The 18,882-nt window shown below is 36.0% G+C and overlaps 1 protein-coding gene across 1 annotated transcript in view; it reads right to left on the minus strand.

Annotated features, from left to right (window-relative positions):
• Positions 1-6,576: 6,576 nt before the first annotated feature.
• Positions 6,577-18,882, minus strand: part of DCN (decorin) — a 38,134-nt gene continuing 25,828 nt past the window's right edge. The window contains exons 4-8 of the mRNA XM_039704072.1: positions 14,957-15,170; positions 14,653-14,766; positions 13,394-13,487; positions 9,159-9,297; positions 6,577-8,089 (exon numbers count right to left, since the gene is read on the minus strand). Coding sequence (XP_039560006.1) covers positions 7,895-8,089; positions 9,159-9,297; positions 13,394-13,487; positions 14,653-14,766; positions 14,957-15,170 — 756 coding nt within the window. The 3' untranslated portion in view covers positions 6,577-7,894. The remainder of the gene's footprint in view (positions 8,090-9,158; positions 9,298-13,393; positions 13,488-14,652; positions 14,767-14,956; positions 15,171-18,882) is intronic.

The raw sequence follows: 18,882 nt of genomic DNA on the forward strand, positions 1-18,882 counted from the left end.
CTCTCAGCAACCTGTTCCAGTACCTCACCAACCTTAATTTAAAGTAAATCTTCCTCATGTCCAACCTAATTCTACCATCTTTCGGCTTAAAATCTTTCCACCTTATCCTGTCACTACAGGCTGTGGGAAAAAGCCTTTGTCTTTCTTATAAGCCTTCTTTATATGAGTGAAAGGCTGCAATCATGTCACTCTTTAGCCTTTTTTTCCACCAGAAAAATTCCAATTCTCTCAGAGTTTCTTTGCAGGAGAGGTGCCTCAGCCCTCTGACCCTTCTTTTGGCTCTCCTCTAGTCTCACTCCATCAGCTCTTTCCTGTTCTGAGGAGCCCAGCACTGTAAGCATAACTGCAGGTGGGTTTTTCAGGAACATGAAGAGGAGCAGAACCCAGCTCCCTGGATTCCCTGGAGGCCATGCTGCTTTTGATGCAGCCCAGGATATGTTTTGCTTTCTAGGCCACAATGCACACTGCTAGTTAATATCCAAGTATTCATCCACCAATATCCCAAAATTCTTCTCTGCAGGGCTGGTCTCAGACTATTCATCACCCAGTCTGTACCAATGCTGGGATTGCTTTGATCCTCCTGAAGTTCACATGTGTTCATGTACTACATGCTCTCATACCAGCCCAGAAGCTGTCCATGAGGTAACCAAGGGTCTGGAAAGCTCTTTTATCTCAACTTCCTCACTTGAAATGTGAGGGAAGGTGGAGCTGGGCTGGAGGCATCCTCAGCTTCCTCCTCTGTAGGACAGAGCGTTGGTAAATGGAACATGTCTTCTTCAATTCATATTAATGCTATTTCTTTCCCAGCTCTGCTGAATAATCTAAAATCCTTGTGCTGTTGCATTTTTTTTTTTGTAGTGTGAAACCATTCCAACTGTCTAAGATGTAAGAAACATGACAATACTGTGTGTCAGAATTCTAACAAGGCAGTTCAAAGGGAATATTACCACTTTGTTATAATTTAGTCCTTTGACAGCAGTAAAGAGCTAATACATTTAAGTTTTTCCATAACAATCCAATTATCTGTATCTGTTAAAGAGAAATTCACACAGTCTTCTCTATCTCTCTGTAATCTACACATGCAAAGGATCTCCTGTATATAAAAGATTGGCATGTCTTTAAAGAATTTGGTGCTGAAAATAAGCATTAAAGGATAGATATCTAAAATATAGCAAAAAGGCTAATCTTTTTGCGTCATTTTCTTGATGGCATGATGGAATATTAAGTCACTGGAGGTTTAGGATCTCTCAATCACTCTCTGTTAGCCAACACTTCAAAGTCAGTGCTTTCTTTCAAGAATTCATTGCAATGTATCCATGTTTCCCTTCCATGTTAGAATGATGTGTATGGACAAACCTCTGGAGGTTTATTCTCAGAAGGCAATATGAAATGCTTTTGAAGCATTTCAGTTGTCTGGAGTTTCTAGCATAGGCAAGCAGTAGTTAGAATTATTCTGTCTTTTTTGTTGAGATTATTTTATACATCTTATTTTTTCTACACTCTGGAATTTGGTTTATTCTTTGCAAGCTTTTGATTCCTGCAAAGATTCAATACTTTGAAATTAAAAGATTAAAGGATTCAGCATCAGAATGCTACATGATTACTTTAATTGGTTCTGAGCTTTTCCCATTGAAAGGGTTTTCTAACATGCACTTAGTAGCAGACACATGGTCCCTATTTTCCATGACTTTTGGGATTCGAACACTTTAAAAAATTACTCTGTAGAGCAGGACTAGCCTAATTAATCTCAATTTAAGTCTTCATCTGGAAACAATAATGTAACTTGTATAAACTTGTAGTTTCAAAAATAGCAACAAAATTCTTAAGGCTTTTTTATTCAAATATAATATGTGATTTAATACACTACTTGAAAATGAATAAAAGTAGTAAGTATGATCTGTCACAAAATATATACTCCAATGCTGGTTAGACAATAACATAAAGAGTTGGAAAATATTTGCTTGATTTCACGTTAAATATGAATGTAGAAAGTTTTGTAAATTGTAATAATTTGTACAGAATCACAATTGGAAGGGACCTTGAGAGTTGCCAAGGTGACTTAGAGCATGTTGCCAGGAACTTGTCCAGGCAGCTCTTGAATGTGTCCAGAAAGGGAGACCCCACAACCTCACTGGGCTCTGTGCTCTGCCACAGTTCTAGTGCTCTGCCACCCTCAGTGTAAAGTTCTTCCTCATGTTGAGATGAAACTTATAGTAGTTTAATTTATGGCCACTGCTGCTCATCCTGTCACTGGGCACCACGGAAAATAGTCTGGCACCATCCTCTTGATACCCACCTTTGAGATATTTAAGGTGTTGGTGAGACCCCCTCTCAGTCTTCTCTCCAGACTAAAGAGGCCCAGCATGCCCAGTTTCTCCTTATAAGAGAAGACTTATATGCTCCAGCCCCTTAATCTCCTTTGTAGACCACCACTGGACCTTCTCCAGCAGGTCCTATTCTTTCTTGTCCTGAGAAGCCCAAAACTGGACACAGCACCAGGACTGGCCTCACCAGGGCTGAGCAGAGGGGCAGGATCATCTCCCTCAGCCTGCTGGCCACACTCTTCCCAATGCACCCCAGGGTACCACTGACCCTCCTGGCCACAAGGGCGCTGCTGGCTCATGGGCAGCTTGGCACCCACCGGCGCTCCCAGGCCCGTCCTTGCAGAGCTGTTCTCTAGCAGGTCAGCCCCCAGTCTGTGCTGGCACTTTGAGCTATTCTTCCCCATGTCCACAACCCTGAACTTGCCCTTGTTGAACCTCACTGGTTTCTCTCTGCCCAATTCTCCACTCTATCAGGGTCCCACTCAATGGCAGCACGGCCCTCAGCTGATCAGCCAACAGCCCCCTCCCCAGTTTTGTATCATCAGCGAAATTTCTGAGGGTGCATTCTATTTTTCATCCAGGGAATATCCAGAATAAAGCAGTACATTCTACTCTCCTTTCTGCCAAAACCTAGGAACAACATAATCTATGAATTATTATGTGTGCATCTAAACAAAATATCATGCCATTTATGACTAGAAATCATTATTTTCAAGTATTCACCTTCTCTCTTTCTGGGAGTGAGCCAAAGAAAATACCTGGGACATTTCCTGGCATGAAAATTTCCTGGATTGAGGTGTTTTAGACAGTTCAGGATTTTTTTTTTTTTTTGTTTTAAAACAACCATTTGTATTTAAAGAGTTGACAGCTTTTTGTTTTTGTTTTTTTTTAGTTTACCTTCAAAATCGATGCCCATCTGTATTTTTTAAGCTCCTCTGAGTGAAACTATTAGAACTATTCTTGTGGGTAAGTGTTTGCAGATGCAAGGCCTACAATTATTGCTGCTTTTCAAAAGCTTCTTCACTTCTTTCATGCTGCAGAAATACACATGGATATAGAAACACAACCATCATTGCTTCTCATCACACTGTTGTAATTTTGTTATTAGTTTTCTGCTGTAGTGTGAAAAGTTGTGTGAAATACATAAATAAATATATAATTAGAACAATAAAATTTCTCATAGTTTTTTTCCATTCTTTCTCCTGCTGAATTAAGTCCAACTCAAGCAGGCAGTAACAGAGCATTAACATTCTTCTGGTCTGCTGACTTAAGACACCCACATAGAGGTAATCTCCAAAGCTTTCAAGCAGCATAATGTACACACTGAGAAAGAAAACTGGCTGACAAAGCAGTTATGAAGAAACCACTTCTTTAAATCTCAGAAAGGAAAGTGTGGTGTTTAACAGGCAGGGTAAACAGCCTTCAGCAATGCCTGTATCCAGACTGATCCTCTTATGCACTTATGGCACAGTAACAGCCCTGAACGTCCAGAGCAGGAAGCAGGGCAGGAGGCCAAAGGCTGGTTTGTGTCACTAAAAATGCAGCCATTGATGAGTCTAGCTGTTTGAGTGTTTGTGTTGAGTGTAATCCAAACAGCTAAACAGTTTTTGTGCCTTTTCAGGACATCCACAGAAACTGTTCTTTTGCAGATGGAGCTGCTGGAGCATTGTTCAGATAATGTTTTATGCTAAAAATTATCAACTGTTTTTAATTTTACAATTTCATTTCGAAGATGAGGCAGTTGATATCGAACCTCTGTCTCACAGCCATATTTCCCCTTCAGTTCTCTGCAAATTTTCACAGACATTACTCTTTCATTTATTTTCCTGTTTCTCGAATGAAATACTTTCAGCTAAATTAGGGAATTAGGGAAACTCTTCAGAAAAAAAAAAACAAAAAAACCCAAAAAAAAACCAACCAAACAAAAAAAAAAAAAAAAACTCTTCAGAAAAAAAAACAAAACAACAACAACAAAAAAAAAAAAAAAACCCACAAGCCAGAAAACACAGATGTAGGAAAATCTCTGAAGAAAAACTGACTTCAGAGCAATGTGTGTATACAGAGAAAATGAGCACAAATCCATCCTTGTTCAAAGCAAATGTATTTGATTGAAGGTGTACAAAAAGACTATTGATTTCACATCTCTGCACCTCTGACTTAATAAAAAGAGAAAACCAAAACAAAAGAGTAGGTGAATTTGAGTGCCCTCTTCTCATAAAGCTTCATAAACCTTTTTCCTTCTGGTTTTCTCTAGTTAACAGTAACTTTGTTACTGTCCCTCAGTGACACTAGATGGCACTTCAGAGTAGTGGTGGGATGAGAAGGTCTGTAATCTTTTTTAGTTATTTTGCATATGATATTAGAAATACATTAAGTTAATGCTTGCTTTGAACAAACACAATTTTTCAGCTTTTTCCTATTTTTGACACGAGTGAGTGTGAGGTAGAAAATGTTCTCTGTTTTTAAAAATAGCTAACATGAGCAGAAATACATTATAACAGAGAGGTTCACTAGCAGCTCAAAAACCAACCAACCAACCCACCCCCCCCCCCAAAAAAAAAAAAAAAAAAAAAAAAAACAAAAAAAAAAAAACCAAACAAAAAAAAATCCCCCAAAACCAAATTATGGGCCAAAGACCTGTTACCAGACCTGGTGCTTAGATAATTTTAGAAATAGATTGTGGAGGCAATTGAAAAAATGGATGGTCTTGGAAATGAGAGAAACACACTGATGCCAAGGATTTAAGAGCAGGTCCTTTCCTGGAAATGAAATTGGATTAAATTCATTTCTACATCAGCAACTGAGTATATGATATCTGTCCATAACTTGGTGCACTGTAGGGGAAACCAGACTAAAAGATGGCCACACCCTTGTTTGGCACTAAGGGATAAGATGCTTTAGGCTGCACCAGGAAACAAGGGTATTAATTATTCTTTAGGTGTTTGAGTCCAACAGTTGTGACCGTTCAATGTCTTCATACTTTACAAAGAATTTGAGGATGCACTGCAGGCCCAAAGGCTTTCTACTTTAATTCTATTATTTCTTTCCACCCAATTGTTTATAGATTGTTTGTGTTTGTTCTTTTTTTTCCCTTTTTTTTCTTTTCTTGTTTTGTTTTTAAGTGGAATAACCATCTGTTCTTTATTTATATGAAAAGCAGTTTTGAAAGTATTTGGCTTCCCGCTGCTTTGAAGTCTGCAAATGCTGTGCGTGGATAGAATCCCATCAGTCAAATATTATTGGTGTGGCTGCACAACTTATAGAAAACCAACAGTGTGTGTACCTTTCAAATTTGTCATGATCTTGCTTAGGTCTCTTGTCAGGATTTGCTTATTTTGTTTCATTGAGGAAGACTGGGAATCAGGAAAGTCCTGCTATCTTTGCAGCCTTTGGTTGTTAGAAGGGAATGTGTTTTATGAGAAATAACTTATGCTTTAGCAGCAAGCTTGAGAGGGGACATATCGTGGGTATTACAGAGGAGGACCAGACTCAGATATTTTCTTCTGGACTTGTTGAAGTTTGTTCTAATTTGAAAGAAAAGCCTTAGTATGTGAGATGTTAAATCTGTGGATGGAGAAATGGAGAGTTTTGCATATGTTTACATGATGCTTTATGTAATTGTTGTTATTTTTTGTGTGAATCTCTTTCTGTAACCATGTACATACAAACTCTGTGGAGTTTTTCAGGCTAAGACAATGCCTTTGTTATCACTTGAAATGCCAGTGCTTAGTTTTCTGCATGAAGTCTCTGTGTGCACAACAGTCGATATCCAACCAAGAACCAAAAGGAAAAAGAGAACCGTAACTGATGATTTTATGGAGTGTTTTCCCTCCTGTGACAGAAAGATATCATATAATGTTTGTTTTATTTAAAAATAACTCTCTGAAAATGTGAAATCCAGAAGAAAACAGGCAGAAAGCAGAGAAATAATTGGTAACTCTATGAATAAGATAGCTCAGAAGAGTGCAAACATGCTTTTTCTGTGTAGTGGTTACAGTGAGTCATAATTGTTTCCAATTATTCTCTACTGAATAAATGACAGCTATAAAAAGACTATATTTGTTTGGTCCTAAAAAATTACCTATGAGAGTTAGGCATGAAAAAATTCCTTGAGGTAAAAGAATTTCACAGAACTTATTCTTAATTTAGCTCTCACCATGCCAAAGGTGTTCAATTTTCAAGACTTATTTAAAGTTCTGACACACTTGTGTTATTCTATCAAAACAAAAGAAGAAAGACAAACACTTTGGAGTTTGCCTGTATTACATTATTCTTTAATATAAATGACATATAAGTTTTACAAATTAGAGAGATTGACTTTGGAGTATTAAGAGTCTGCAGAAGATTCTTTTCAGGTGATGGTTTTATTGAGTATATGTTTAGCTTTGAAGATTGACAGTAGATATGTGCAGCCTACCTTTGATGTGCTTGCTACCCACTGGTATGGGCTGAAGAATCCCAATTTACAGAGGGCTCCAAATAACTCTAAATAGATACAACTACAAATGGTGTCCCAGCAATGTCCACAATAGCAGTTATTTCACTTCATCTATTTCTATACTTATGGTTTTGCTTCTATAGTCTAAATTCCACAAATTTGTCGGACAGAAGAACCTGCATATCTCTACTTCTAAATTAAGTCCTTTTTTAAAAACCAAAACTAGTAATGGATGCTGATAAATGTACAATGAAGAACAAGTGCAAAGTGAACTGCTATGGTTTTTTGTTTAGATAAATACATGGATTGATAACAATTACTAAACCCTTATACCATACTCTGCAAGGCAGTACAGTCATAAAAACTGCCCTTGTGACTAAGGTGAGAAGGATTTGCTCTAGAGAAATTTAGTCATTGAGCTCCAGACATAGGTTACAAGTTTTTACTGCAGACTACTCAATATTTTATTCATTAGGATGATGTTAGGCTAGTTCTGAATAGCATTGCTCTAGAAGAATGGCAAACTTTAAAAAACTATGTGTACAATACAAATTTATTTTATTTTTTCAAAAATAATGACATTAGCAACAACTTTATTTGCCTCTGCTAAATAGATACATTCAGAATTATTTTATAGTGGATATTTTTAAACCTCCAGGGCTTGAAATAAATTTAAAGGAGGTAACTCTTACCTTCTCAAGTCTCAAGATGATTTGAGAGTCTTTTTTCCCCTCTGCTATTTTTCTCTGTGTGTGGCTATAAAAATAACCTCAATCATTGTCTTTTTTTTTTTTTAATAAATCATAATGACAAATATTTACTCCGAATTTCATATACAGTGGAATCTGAAAACCTGTAGCATTCAGCAAACTGAAAAATGCCACAGAAAGCATGCTGGAAAAGAAGGCTGAAATAAGTCAGTTTAAAGCACAGTGGGCAATTCTTATTGATGGTATGCTCGCTCTTGTACATCTGTAATGTCTCATTTATTCTACCTCAAAGGATCATCTCCACTTTAGAGTGAAGTTTCTGGCGTTTAATGGCATTTGACGTTAATTATTAGCAACGGTTTTTTGGACAGGCCTATAAGGACAGACACTTTGGAACACAAGCAAACCCCATCTTTAGACATCTATTTGTAATTTCCAATCTGTACTGCGGAGCGTTCATGGATACACCGGAAAGCAGAGGGCTGGATCTCCCAGTACTGCACGGGGTTGCTGAAGAGGCTCACGCCGGAGTAGCTGGCCTTTTTGGTGTTGTAGCCAAGAGGGCAGAAGTCGTTGATACCAATGGAAGCAATTTTGTTGTTATGAAGATAGACCACCTGAAAAGCATACAAGTACTGAAGTGAGAAATTGAGCTATCATGGCAAATAACAGGAATTATTTAATATTAAATGTTTCACATGCATTTTAGCAACATTATGCAAATATGTCTTCTTGCCAAACAAATCCTTGACTCTGTTTACCTTTTGAAACACCTTGCATGCATCCAATTGACATAATTTCTACAGAAAGTGCACAAACTGTGCAAGGCAATCTAATAATGTTACTGTCAGCTGGTGGTACTGTAACCAAAAGAGGTGCCAAAGATGTGAAATTTTGAATACAGCACTGTGGCTCTGGAGCATGTGCTGTGTACAGAGAATGTATTTGATGCTAATTGGTTTCTCTCCAGCTCTAATATTTTCATTCTCGTAAGTGTAGCTATACAGGACTCAGAGCCAAAGTAACCACTAATGACAATTTTAAGTATCTGATGAATATAATTTTGCTCCAGATTCACCACTTCTGGAGAGTTTTTCCAAGGAACATGCAGGGGCTAATTTACATTTGGGAGTCTTCATTCTTTGGGAGCTTTCTTTGCTGTAAAATCTTAGTCTGGGTGAAGAGAATTTTAAATCGTTCCCAAGAGGCAATATTTCTAGGTATCTGGCCAAAAGGACCTCAAAAATACTGGCAATGTGAAATGCCTCTTTTGTCTATTTGCCCTCCTGATGGTACTATTTTGTGAGACAACAAAGGAAAGATTATTGGGAAAGGTTGCAAAATGTCACTTAGTAGAAAAAAAAAATCAAGAGATTAAATTATTTTAGAAATTAGTTTTTCAGTAAAGAGGAAACCAGGGTACACAAATAATCCCATATTTTTGTGGCCCTTCAGTCATACAGAGACAACAAATATACATCTCCAGATCTCCACACCTTCATAACCATTTCCACAAAAAAATCAGAATAAGAGTCTTCCTGTTGTATTCAATTTCCTTGATAATTCAAGCATTTATGAAACTTGCATCAAGTTAGGAATACAATCCTGTTCAGGACTGCATAAAGACACAAATATCATTAGGAATCTTTCAACTATTGCTCTCTGAGACCGTATGATGAACTTTACCTGTATGTATTTGTGATCACCCAGCCCACTGGGTACTCTGACAAGTTCATTGTTGTTTAAGTGGAGCTCCCTCAGATGAGGTACATTGTTAAGAGAGCCATTCTCAACTGAAGAAATACTGTTGAAACTGAGACCCAGTCTGAAAAAGTTAAAAAAAAAAAAGAGGAAAGAAAAAACCACATGTTAAACTTGCCCACATAGCTATCTTTCTTGGGTTGATTGCTTCTCTACACTACTGTTGCAGAACAGACCTGGCTAATTTTCAGAATTATGTGTGCTACATAGAGCTAGGTTAAAAATGCTCTGAAATTTCTTAACAGCTTAATCAATAAGAGAATTTAATACAGTTAATAAGAAACCTCATGTTAAAATAATTTGCTATGGAGGAGGAGTTTTAAGAAAGTCTTCTTCACAGTTATCTAATAACCTGTATTTCTCTGTGGCTTGTAGCAGTTTCAGAAGTCAGGACCTGAAACTAGAATAAAATTACAGAACTGAAAATTCTTGATTGATCTTTATGGCTGAGAGGTTTCCTAGTATTAATTAGCATTACATGTAATGCAAATAGTCTTATCCTTCTAATTTAAATATGGCAATGATTTCAAACCATTAAATGACAAAGGAGACTTTAATGAGAGCTCCCACTTATATCAACATGAATTTACTTCAGTTAGAAATCACTTCACAGTATCCCATCTCCTAGGTAGAATTTGATAATGAAGAATTTTCATTGCAAGTTATTAGAATGAACTTTCTTTTGAATAGGGTATACCAAGATTTAGTAAACTTGAGGAATTGGATCCTACATAGAAATTCAGTCTGAAGTTCTACAGAATGCTTACAATAGACTTCAGTGATGGGTACCCATAGTGAATGTCTTTGAAAAGATTGGATAAAAACCCTCCATGTTTTGTCAGAGGGCAATAAATTCTTGTTTGACACATATCTAATTATGTGCTCTCTACATGCATATGTAGACCTGCAGATGTGTCAAACCTGGGAGACCTGTGCCAAGAAAACCAGTTCTGACTCTCATATTAATCTATTGAAGAAAAATAGTCCCTTTACACAGTCTTTTAGGGAAAGAATGAAATTATAGGAGTCTGTAGCAAAGTGGACCTAAATCCCAGAAGGAATGAAATTATATGAAATTACATCTACTCTAAATGTCTTACAAAAACTCTTAGTCACTTGGGGTTGTGCTTACAGTCAATACTATTGTGTAAAACAGAGGGTGATTTGGAAAGGATATGGTCTTCATCACCCTTCCCATAGGAAAAGAAAGGAAGAATTTCAAAAATCATTATTGCTTCATACATTGATATATTACTTCCTTTTTTATTAGTGAGTAAGTAGCATTTTCCCAGCATGTCAGTAAATCTCATCCAAGTGTTCTAAATGATTGAAGAGCATAATCGAAAACATATCTCAAAAATTAAGAAATTCTCAAATACCTTTTCACCTTTTTTCTCCAACATCCCTGCTGAATCATTTCCACTATGTTTTTGAAAGACACTTCATGATGCTCAACACCATTATTATCATTATGGGTTTAGAATCACAGAATTATTAAGGTTGGAAAAGACCTCTGTTACCTCCAAGTCCAAATTTTAATGCAGCCCCGCTAGGTTCACCCCTAAGCCAGGGTGAATGTCCCCAGGTGCCACATCCACGTGCCTTTTGAACACTTCCCGGGAAGCTGATTCTACCAATTCCTGGGCAGCCTGTTTAAATGCCTGACTACCCTTTCAGTAAAGAAATTTTTTCCTGATATCTAATGTAAAAGTCGCTTTGTTTGGTTCAACTTCCACTGTATGGAGCTAGACCATCTCAGTAAGTTTTATTAGAATATAAATGTTGGTAATATTAGATGTACAATGTGAATGTCCTCTTGCAACTCATTCCTGCATGTAATCAGCAAAGTCTTTGTTGGGTTTACTTGCAGAAGATTATTGCTTTTCCACCGAGTCACTCAATGAAGGCTTTTGAAAGACTTAGGATTAATTTTACAAGGAAAACAAAGAAACGAAAAGGACAAATATTGTACATATACTAAAATGCAAGAAAATTCAAAGGGAATGAACAATAGATCTACATCAAGCTCTTGCATGAAACATTTTACAGTTTAAAATTCCGTAGCACAGCCAGAAAAATTACCTGTTTCTCGAAGATTATATGTGCTTTAGGGCAGCTATTAGCCTGTCAAGCTTGAGTAGGCATGAACAAGGTTGTCTGACCTTGTCCTAATATCTCTGAAAACTTAGACATATAAAAAAAGGCTGGGGTTCTTTGTGGTGGGCTAGAGCTCTTCCATAGCTCCCTCCTTTCCCCATCTGTCTGTTTTCTGTGATGTGCTCCTTGTTCAGCACTCCGTGCTCTTCCTTACTTCCCACCTTTGCAAAAGAGCATCTCTGACTATGCCTAGGTTACCTGACAGGGCAGAGAGTGCTTTATAACATGGAGCCTGCTCTCAGCAGCTCCACGTTTCCACATCATGATCAACAGAGTATCTTCTTTTTCCATACAGAACAACCACAATAGAAGCAGCCCAAGCTTAGATATTTTTAGTACTCCACTGGCACTTGCTTTTTAAAACTTTATGTCTTAAGGCAGACTTCCAACAATGTTGTCCATGTGATGCTGCCTGTGGTGTTTTCCAAGGGTGAATGAGAAAAACAGAAAAACTGTGTCACCTGTAGGACAGCTCCCATGCCCCACAACCCTACCTCCAGTAATGTAAATTACTCTCTACCTGAGTAGTTACCATCTTGTTTTGGCTTTGGAAGTTTTTTTCATAATTTCTCCAAAGAATGTATAATCTATTCCAAGCCTCTGTAACAAATAATAACTGCTTCATGGTCCTTTAATCCATGTTTACAATATTTTTATTTTTTCATTAAAATCTAGAACAGGAATTTTTTTTGAGTCTGTGATAAAATATTAACATAAAACATAAGATGAAATATCTTCATTTATAAAATCTGGAAAGGTCTTCTAAGCTTTATATCTTGGAATTTTCAGATTCAAAACAAGTATTAGGTTACTATATATTACTAATTACTATTACTATATTACTAATATTACTTCATTCCATTGAACTGCTGTCCAAGCAACTACAAATAGTCATAAACATAACTCCTGTTGCTCAGCAATCTTTCTCTGATTTCTGTTTTCTACTCTCATTATGACAAACAGAATGATGAAGATGAAAATCCATTAATCCAGTAAACTGGTAAAAAGTCTGATTGTCAATCCTTTTAAAAACCATTTCCACAGTAATTTTTTAATATTAAATTATAAAAATTACTTGTAGTAAAGGACAATTTTTCCCTGCTACAGGTTATTGATGTGAATGAATTCACAAATCATTCTGTATAAAGACTATTTGGGAATTGTCCTTTTTATTTTCCTACACTTACAGAAATTTATTCAACAACATAGTCACAGATTGGCAGAGTAAAGTCACTCTAACAGTAACAATTTTTCAATTAAATTTTATGATTTCTTTCTCTTAATCATGTTCCTGGACTCATTGCAGATTTGCCTTTCTTGAGAAACAAAGGAACCACTGTTGAGGGAAGTTTTGGTTCCCATGTACTTTTTCCCTCATTTTCCAGGCAAACTGCATGAGCATTGCTGTGTTCCAAGAAAACTGCATAAACCAAAGATGGACATGAAATGAAAGAAACATGATACAATTTAAAAAGTCTAATTGTTCTTGTTTGTTTGTTTGGGTTTTTTGCTTGTTTGTTGTTGGTTTTGGGGGTTTTTTTCTTTTTGTTTTGTTTTGGGCTTTTCTTTATTTGAGCTATTGTTTTGTGGGTTTTTTTGTGTGGTTTTTTTTTGTTGGTTTTTTTGGGTTTTTTTTTTTTTTTTGTTTTGTTTTGGGCTTTTCTTTATTTGAGCTATTGTTTTGTGGGTTTTTTTGTGTGGTTTTTTTTTGTTGGTTTTTTTGGGTTTTTTTTTGTTGTTTGTTTGTTTTTTGTAAATCAAACAGTTGTCCTGAGCCTATAGCTCTCCTAATTGAAAACATATGAAAAATTTTGTCAGGAAAATAAATGAAATGTTTGTTTTCTTCAATCAGTACACAAATCCTTAGAAGCCTTTCCTGTTAAGTTCTAATTATTTCAGTGATTCTAATACTCATGAAAGCCAGACTTATGTTTTATAATTGTGTGGGTGGTGATTGCAATTTCAACTAATATTTTATGTGAAAAGAAGAAATTAATTCTTACTTTGCCAAGTTGGTGAGTCCAGAGAGACTTTCAGCATCAATTTTGCTGATTTTGTTGCCATCAAGGTGAAGTTCAGTAAGGGATGGAGGAAGGCCTGAAAGAGAGAACACCATCAAATTATTTTTGATAGAACTGGATTCTTATATTTTAAAAAATGCTTGAACCATAACAAGGCTTATTCACAGTTGACAAAATATTTTTTCCAAACATGGCCATGAACTATTCACTAAATAAAATAAAGAACTTTCACAATCAGGGAAACTGAAAACAGACACCAACAATTAATTTATGATGAAATAAGACCAAGCTCCTAGTGTCATTATAAAACAGTTATCTCTTTAAAAATACCTCATTTAAATTCTTCTCATTTATTAATTCTACCCTTCATGATTATGTAAATGGGACATATAAATATCTCTGATTTTAGCCAGACTATTCATATACATAAATCTGCAAACATGTGGCACCTAGATATTTAACAAGAAACAGCAGTAGAAACTCATACCGTAAGTATGAGGCAAAATAATTTTAATGTTGTTTTTGTTAAGATGCATACTAGTTTACAAATTCTGTTTATCAGGAAAAAAATAGAGGAAACACATTTTACCTATCTGAAGTCCCTCAAAAGAACATCCAAACCAGGAAATATGGGAAGAGAAAAACAAAAATCAGTATTATCTCTCAAAAATTTTCAGCCATTTCAAAACCATCTGTTGACTGAAGTATGAATAAATTGAATATAATTTCCTCTGAATTGGAATCATTCTTGTTTGTTTGTTTTGTTTTTAATAAATTACAATGAAATTGTTTTATTGTAGGAATTTGCAATTAAAGACTTCGGAAAATAGCAAAGGTTTCTGGTTTTTTATAGGGGCAGTATTTTTGGCTTAAAATCCACAGATTTGTGGAAGGCTGATTTTATGCTTGTACAACTTCAGTAAATTTTACATGACTTTACAGTTGTGTAATGTTAGTCAGACTCAATAACCAGGCTTGGAGGCTGAAAACATCTTCCATTTTATATTTCAGCTGTGCAACAAGAAAAGCAAAATAACATAAAATGACATTTCACAGTGCACCTCTCATGGATCTTGCAAACGAAAACCAAAATTTTCCAAACTAATAAAAGTCATCTGGTTTAAAAACAGATACTTTAAGGACAGACTCAAAAAGCTCCCATAATATTTTTTTTTCCAATTCAATAGAAATTACTACATTACACCTGTGCAAATCTCTGAAATAATAATTAAATTTCTTACCCTTTGGGATGCTTGTGATGTTGGTGTCTGCGATACGGATGTAGGAGAGCCTCTTCATCCCCTGGAAAGCTCCGTTCTCAATGCCTGAACTCTTGATTGGATTGGTGCCCAGCTCTGCCAACAAAACATGATTGTGAGCTGGGCTGCAGTGTAGGTCACTTATATTCTTCAGGTCAAAGATAATTTGGAGCTACAATTTACTGGGGCATTTGTTGCCTTTCTACATATAATCACTGATCAAACTACAAATAGCATCTTGAAAAAACCACTCAGTTTTGTTTGTTATAATTTCTCATGCTCATACCTAAGACAATCACTTGATTCAGCCCGTTAAAGACAGCTTTCCTCAACTTGGAGATCTCATTCTCATGAGCCCGTATCTCCTGGAGAGACTTCGGCATGTTTTCTGGGAGTTCCTTCAGGTTGTTCTTGGACAGGTAAAGTCTTTCCAGTTTCTTCAGAGGAGCAAAAGCTAATGGGCTTATTTTGCTGATTTTGTTGTTGACAAGGATCAATGCCTGTGGAGTAAGAATCAAGGAGATCTCAGATGATCACAAGGGAAATTATTTTTGTGGTGAAATATTTAAAATTATTATTATTATTATTATTATTATTATTATTATTATTATTATTCTCTAGTGCCTTTTGGGGTCTTCTGATGGCAAATTTGGTGAGCTGAAGAAAATGAAATTCAGTACTGAAAAAAGGTTATAAACTCCTGAAACAGTGAAAGTCCTATAGAACAAATGCGAGTGTTACTTCATTGCTGAGACTGCAATGCAGTTCTTTATGTTCAAGAATAAGTACAATCGACCCATTTGAAATCTGTGAAGAACAAGACAGTCACAAAGAATATAATTTTTTTTGGGTAATTTTTTCCTGATTTTATTTACCCTAAGGATACTGTTATACCTTACCCATCATCACATGACCCTTCTAACCAGTTTCTCCTGAACAGGAAATTCTATTACTCAATAGAGTGAAGGCACAACCCAGCTAAATAAAAATTTGCATAACTCCACCTCATTCCTCTTAGTCTTATAAAACAGCACTTACTAGATTTCTGATGAATAACAATTTATTTTTTTTCAGAGATATAAGCTATCTTTTTGGTAAGAAAAACTTTGTATGTAAGGGGACCAATCTGAAGCATCAGGCTCCAAGTCCTGCTGTTGGCAATCATGGACCACACTTACTTTGCCTTCCCTGTTGGTGCCTAATCCAGTTCTCACAACTGTGATATCTAGGCTCAGGGTAACTCTAAGATTACCTCTTTATACAGCCAAGGGACAAAGGCCTCCATGAAAGCACTTTTATCTGTAACAGGTGTTCTCTGCATGCCTCTGAAATTTTACACTACTTCTAAATCTCATAGATTAACTAACCATAACACAAGTAGAGAGAAGGTCTCATTACTGTCAGGACTTACAGTAATGGAGAGTATTTCAGATATAATAGATACTTGAATGACTTATCATTCCACCTGTTTGCTATCTACTTATCAGATTTACAGTGCTGCATGTTTTTGCACGTATTATGTAGTATGGGCCATGTAAATATTGTTATAATATCTACTTATTAATAGGCCATCATTTTTCACCACCTCCATTGTGCTAGTTTCAGAAGACAAAAATTATTGTAAATACTATAGTGAACATCAGAGCATTTTTATACACTTTCAATATTTTCAGAATTACACTTTAACCTGTTTCTTGGAGGAAAATGGAGTGTCTGACTCATTCCATAATAAGTTAAGTATTAAAACAGTAACAAGGCTATCAGCCTCTGTGACAGCACCTCTCCATCATGGAAACTGGAAAGAGAAGTGGGCAGATGAAAATGGCGATGTGTGTTCTCCCCTGATGGACTTCTCTTGCAGATCACTCTGGGCAAAGCCAGCAGTGTGTACTGGGCATGGTTTCACTGAGTGCACGTAAAGCTGAACATATCTGGTTTTAATTTTGCATGCTAGCTAGAAATAACTCATGTGCAAGAGGAGGTAGAAGAGGTCACCCACAGTTCAGCAGAGTATTTCCCTAACAATAAGCCCATCCCAAAATAAATATGTTGGTCAGTGGAGGCTCTGCCACTAACTCTTTTATTTGGGCCCGAATGATAAAAACTGATGTGAGAACACATGAATACACAATGGGAGTGGTTTTCTGATTCATGATTGCCAGAATTGTGACACAGATATAGATTCTGCCCATAGTGAAATTCAGCTACCTGTAGAGTATTAGGACAAGGCAAACAATCAAGTTATTTAAAAGTGGTACAGTTGGAATTATGCAGATTAGTCTTTTACATTGTTTTTATTTCAATAATCAAATGTGCAACTGCCAATTACATTGTTCTTTATTTGTATTAATTTCATTGTATATTTTTTTAATAGATCTCTAAGTCAACACTCAGTGAATTTGGGCTCATGTTATGAGTATTTGAAATTTTTATCCTGTATCTTGTTTTGTACTGATTAATCATTTGTTTCAGCTAAAAGTCTGCCTTTTTTTGATTTCTTTTAACTATGTTACCTTTTAAATAAAAAATAAAAGGGCAACAGTAATCACAGCTGATGACTTGGTGTGAAATATTTCTGCATGCATTCAGCTAGTCTCTAAATTTTCTCTGAGTAGTCGATTGTTATATGAGTTACATCTCTTCAGAGTGTAACTGATACCCCTGACCAAACCCAGAAGTTATCTAGGTATCTAGGTTTAATTTGTTATGCTTTTCCAATGCTTTCTCCTGAATATGTTAATGTTATTTTGGGGAAACACACAGATTTTTTTTTAAATTCAAACACTCAAGGAGTTTTTCACTTAGAAATGATGGTATTCTATCAAAGGTATGTATAAAAACACTAATTTCACAGTGGAAACATGTTTCATGGTATAAGATGGGAAAGTACCACAACTCAGAATTTACAACTTTTTCTCTGCCAGAATATTATTTCCCACTTAGACCCCTCTCTGCAAGTCTCTGCTCTCAATATTTAAACCTGCATTATTTTTCCATTGTTGTGCAGCTGTAAAGAAGGAAAAATAAACACATACACTGCAGTTTGTAAGAGACGTTTTGCTGTCTCCCAGAGCAACTACAAATGATGAGGATAACACACCAGTATCGCACCTGGCAAGCCATAGCCCTGGATTCCTTTCCCACTTCACAATGCCTCTATTATATCCCATACTTAAAGAACTAAGTTATGAGCCTTGCAGCAATGCTGTTTGCTTTCCTCAGAATGTGTCCCGCATGGTTTGCATGTAACAAAAGCTAAACCAAACCAAAATAAAATAAAATTAAAAACTCAGGGGATTTAAAGGTCAATGAAAACAGGAACTAGGGGACAAAAACCTAGGGAAAACATCTGCAGGCAGTGTTACAGAGGAATGGATCTTAGGCAAAAACAGGTCACAGGACCAGCTATCCAGAATAAAGCCCAGATGGCATGATGAGACATTATATTCAGTGTGTTAAGGACATTACATTTTTGTACAGGGCAAGTAGCACTTGGAGAGAAAAATAAAAGTTATCCTGAATATGTTCAAGAGTGCTGGAGCCCTAGGTTCAGATATCACTTGCAGTGCTGCTGGTGTGAAATAATTTGGCAGAAATGACATCCTAGAACAAATGTCACAGGAACTGATGCTCTTATTTGAAAATCTACCTTATTCTACACTTTTCACTTTTAATGGAGAACAAAGGATATTTCATTTAGAATAAATATATTCCCTAAACCCTAACTTCCCCACCCAAAAATTTGAAGCACATCATGAATTCACAATAAAAAAGACTGAGCAAACAAATGCACAGCTTTCAACATGACCTGGTATGGATACAAAAAAGGGAAGGGAAGGGAAGGGAAGGGAAGGGAAGGGAAGGGAAGGGAAGGGAAGGAGAGAGAAAGAAAGAAAAAGAAAGAGAAAGGAAAGAAAGAAAGAGAATGAAAGAAAGATAAAGGAAAGAAAAAGAAAGAAAGAAAGAAAGAAAGAAAGAAAGAAAGAAAGAAAGAAAGAAAGAAAGAAAGAAAGAAAGAAAGAAAGAAAGAAAGAAAGAAAGAAAGAAAGAAAGAAAGAAAGAAAGAAAGAGGCAAAAATACATCAAGTATTAATACATCAGTTTGTTAAACTTAGATGTTTCATAGCAATAGATAAGAGAAAACTCAACTTCCATCTTCATTTTCCTGAGATAAAACATTTTTTCCTTTGTCATAATAAATCATGTAAACTG

Source organism: Passer montanus, unplaced genomic scaffold (assembly GCF_014805655.1).
Source record: "Passer montanus isolate IOZ18808 unplaced genomic scaffold, ASM1480565v1 scaffold17, whole genome shotgun sequence".
In the NCBI taxonomy this organism is placed as follows: domain Eukaryota; kingdom Metazoa; phylum Chordata; class Aves; order Passeriformes; family Passeridae; genus Passer; species Passer montanus.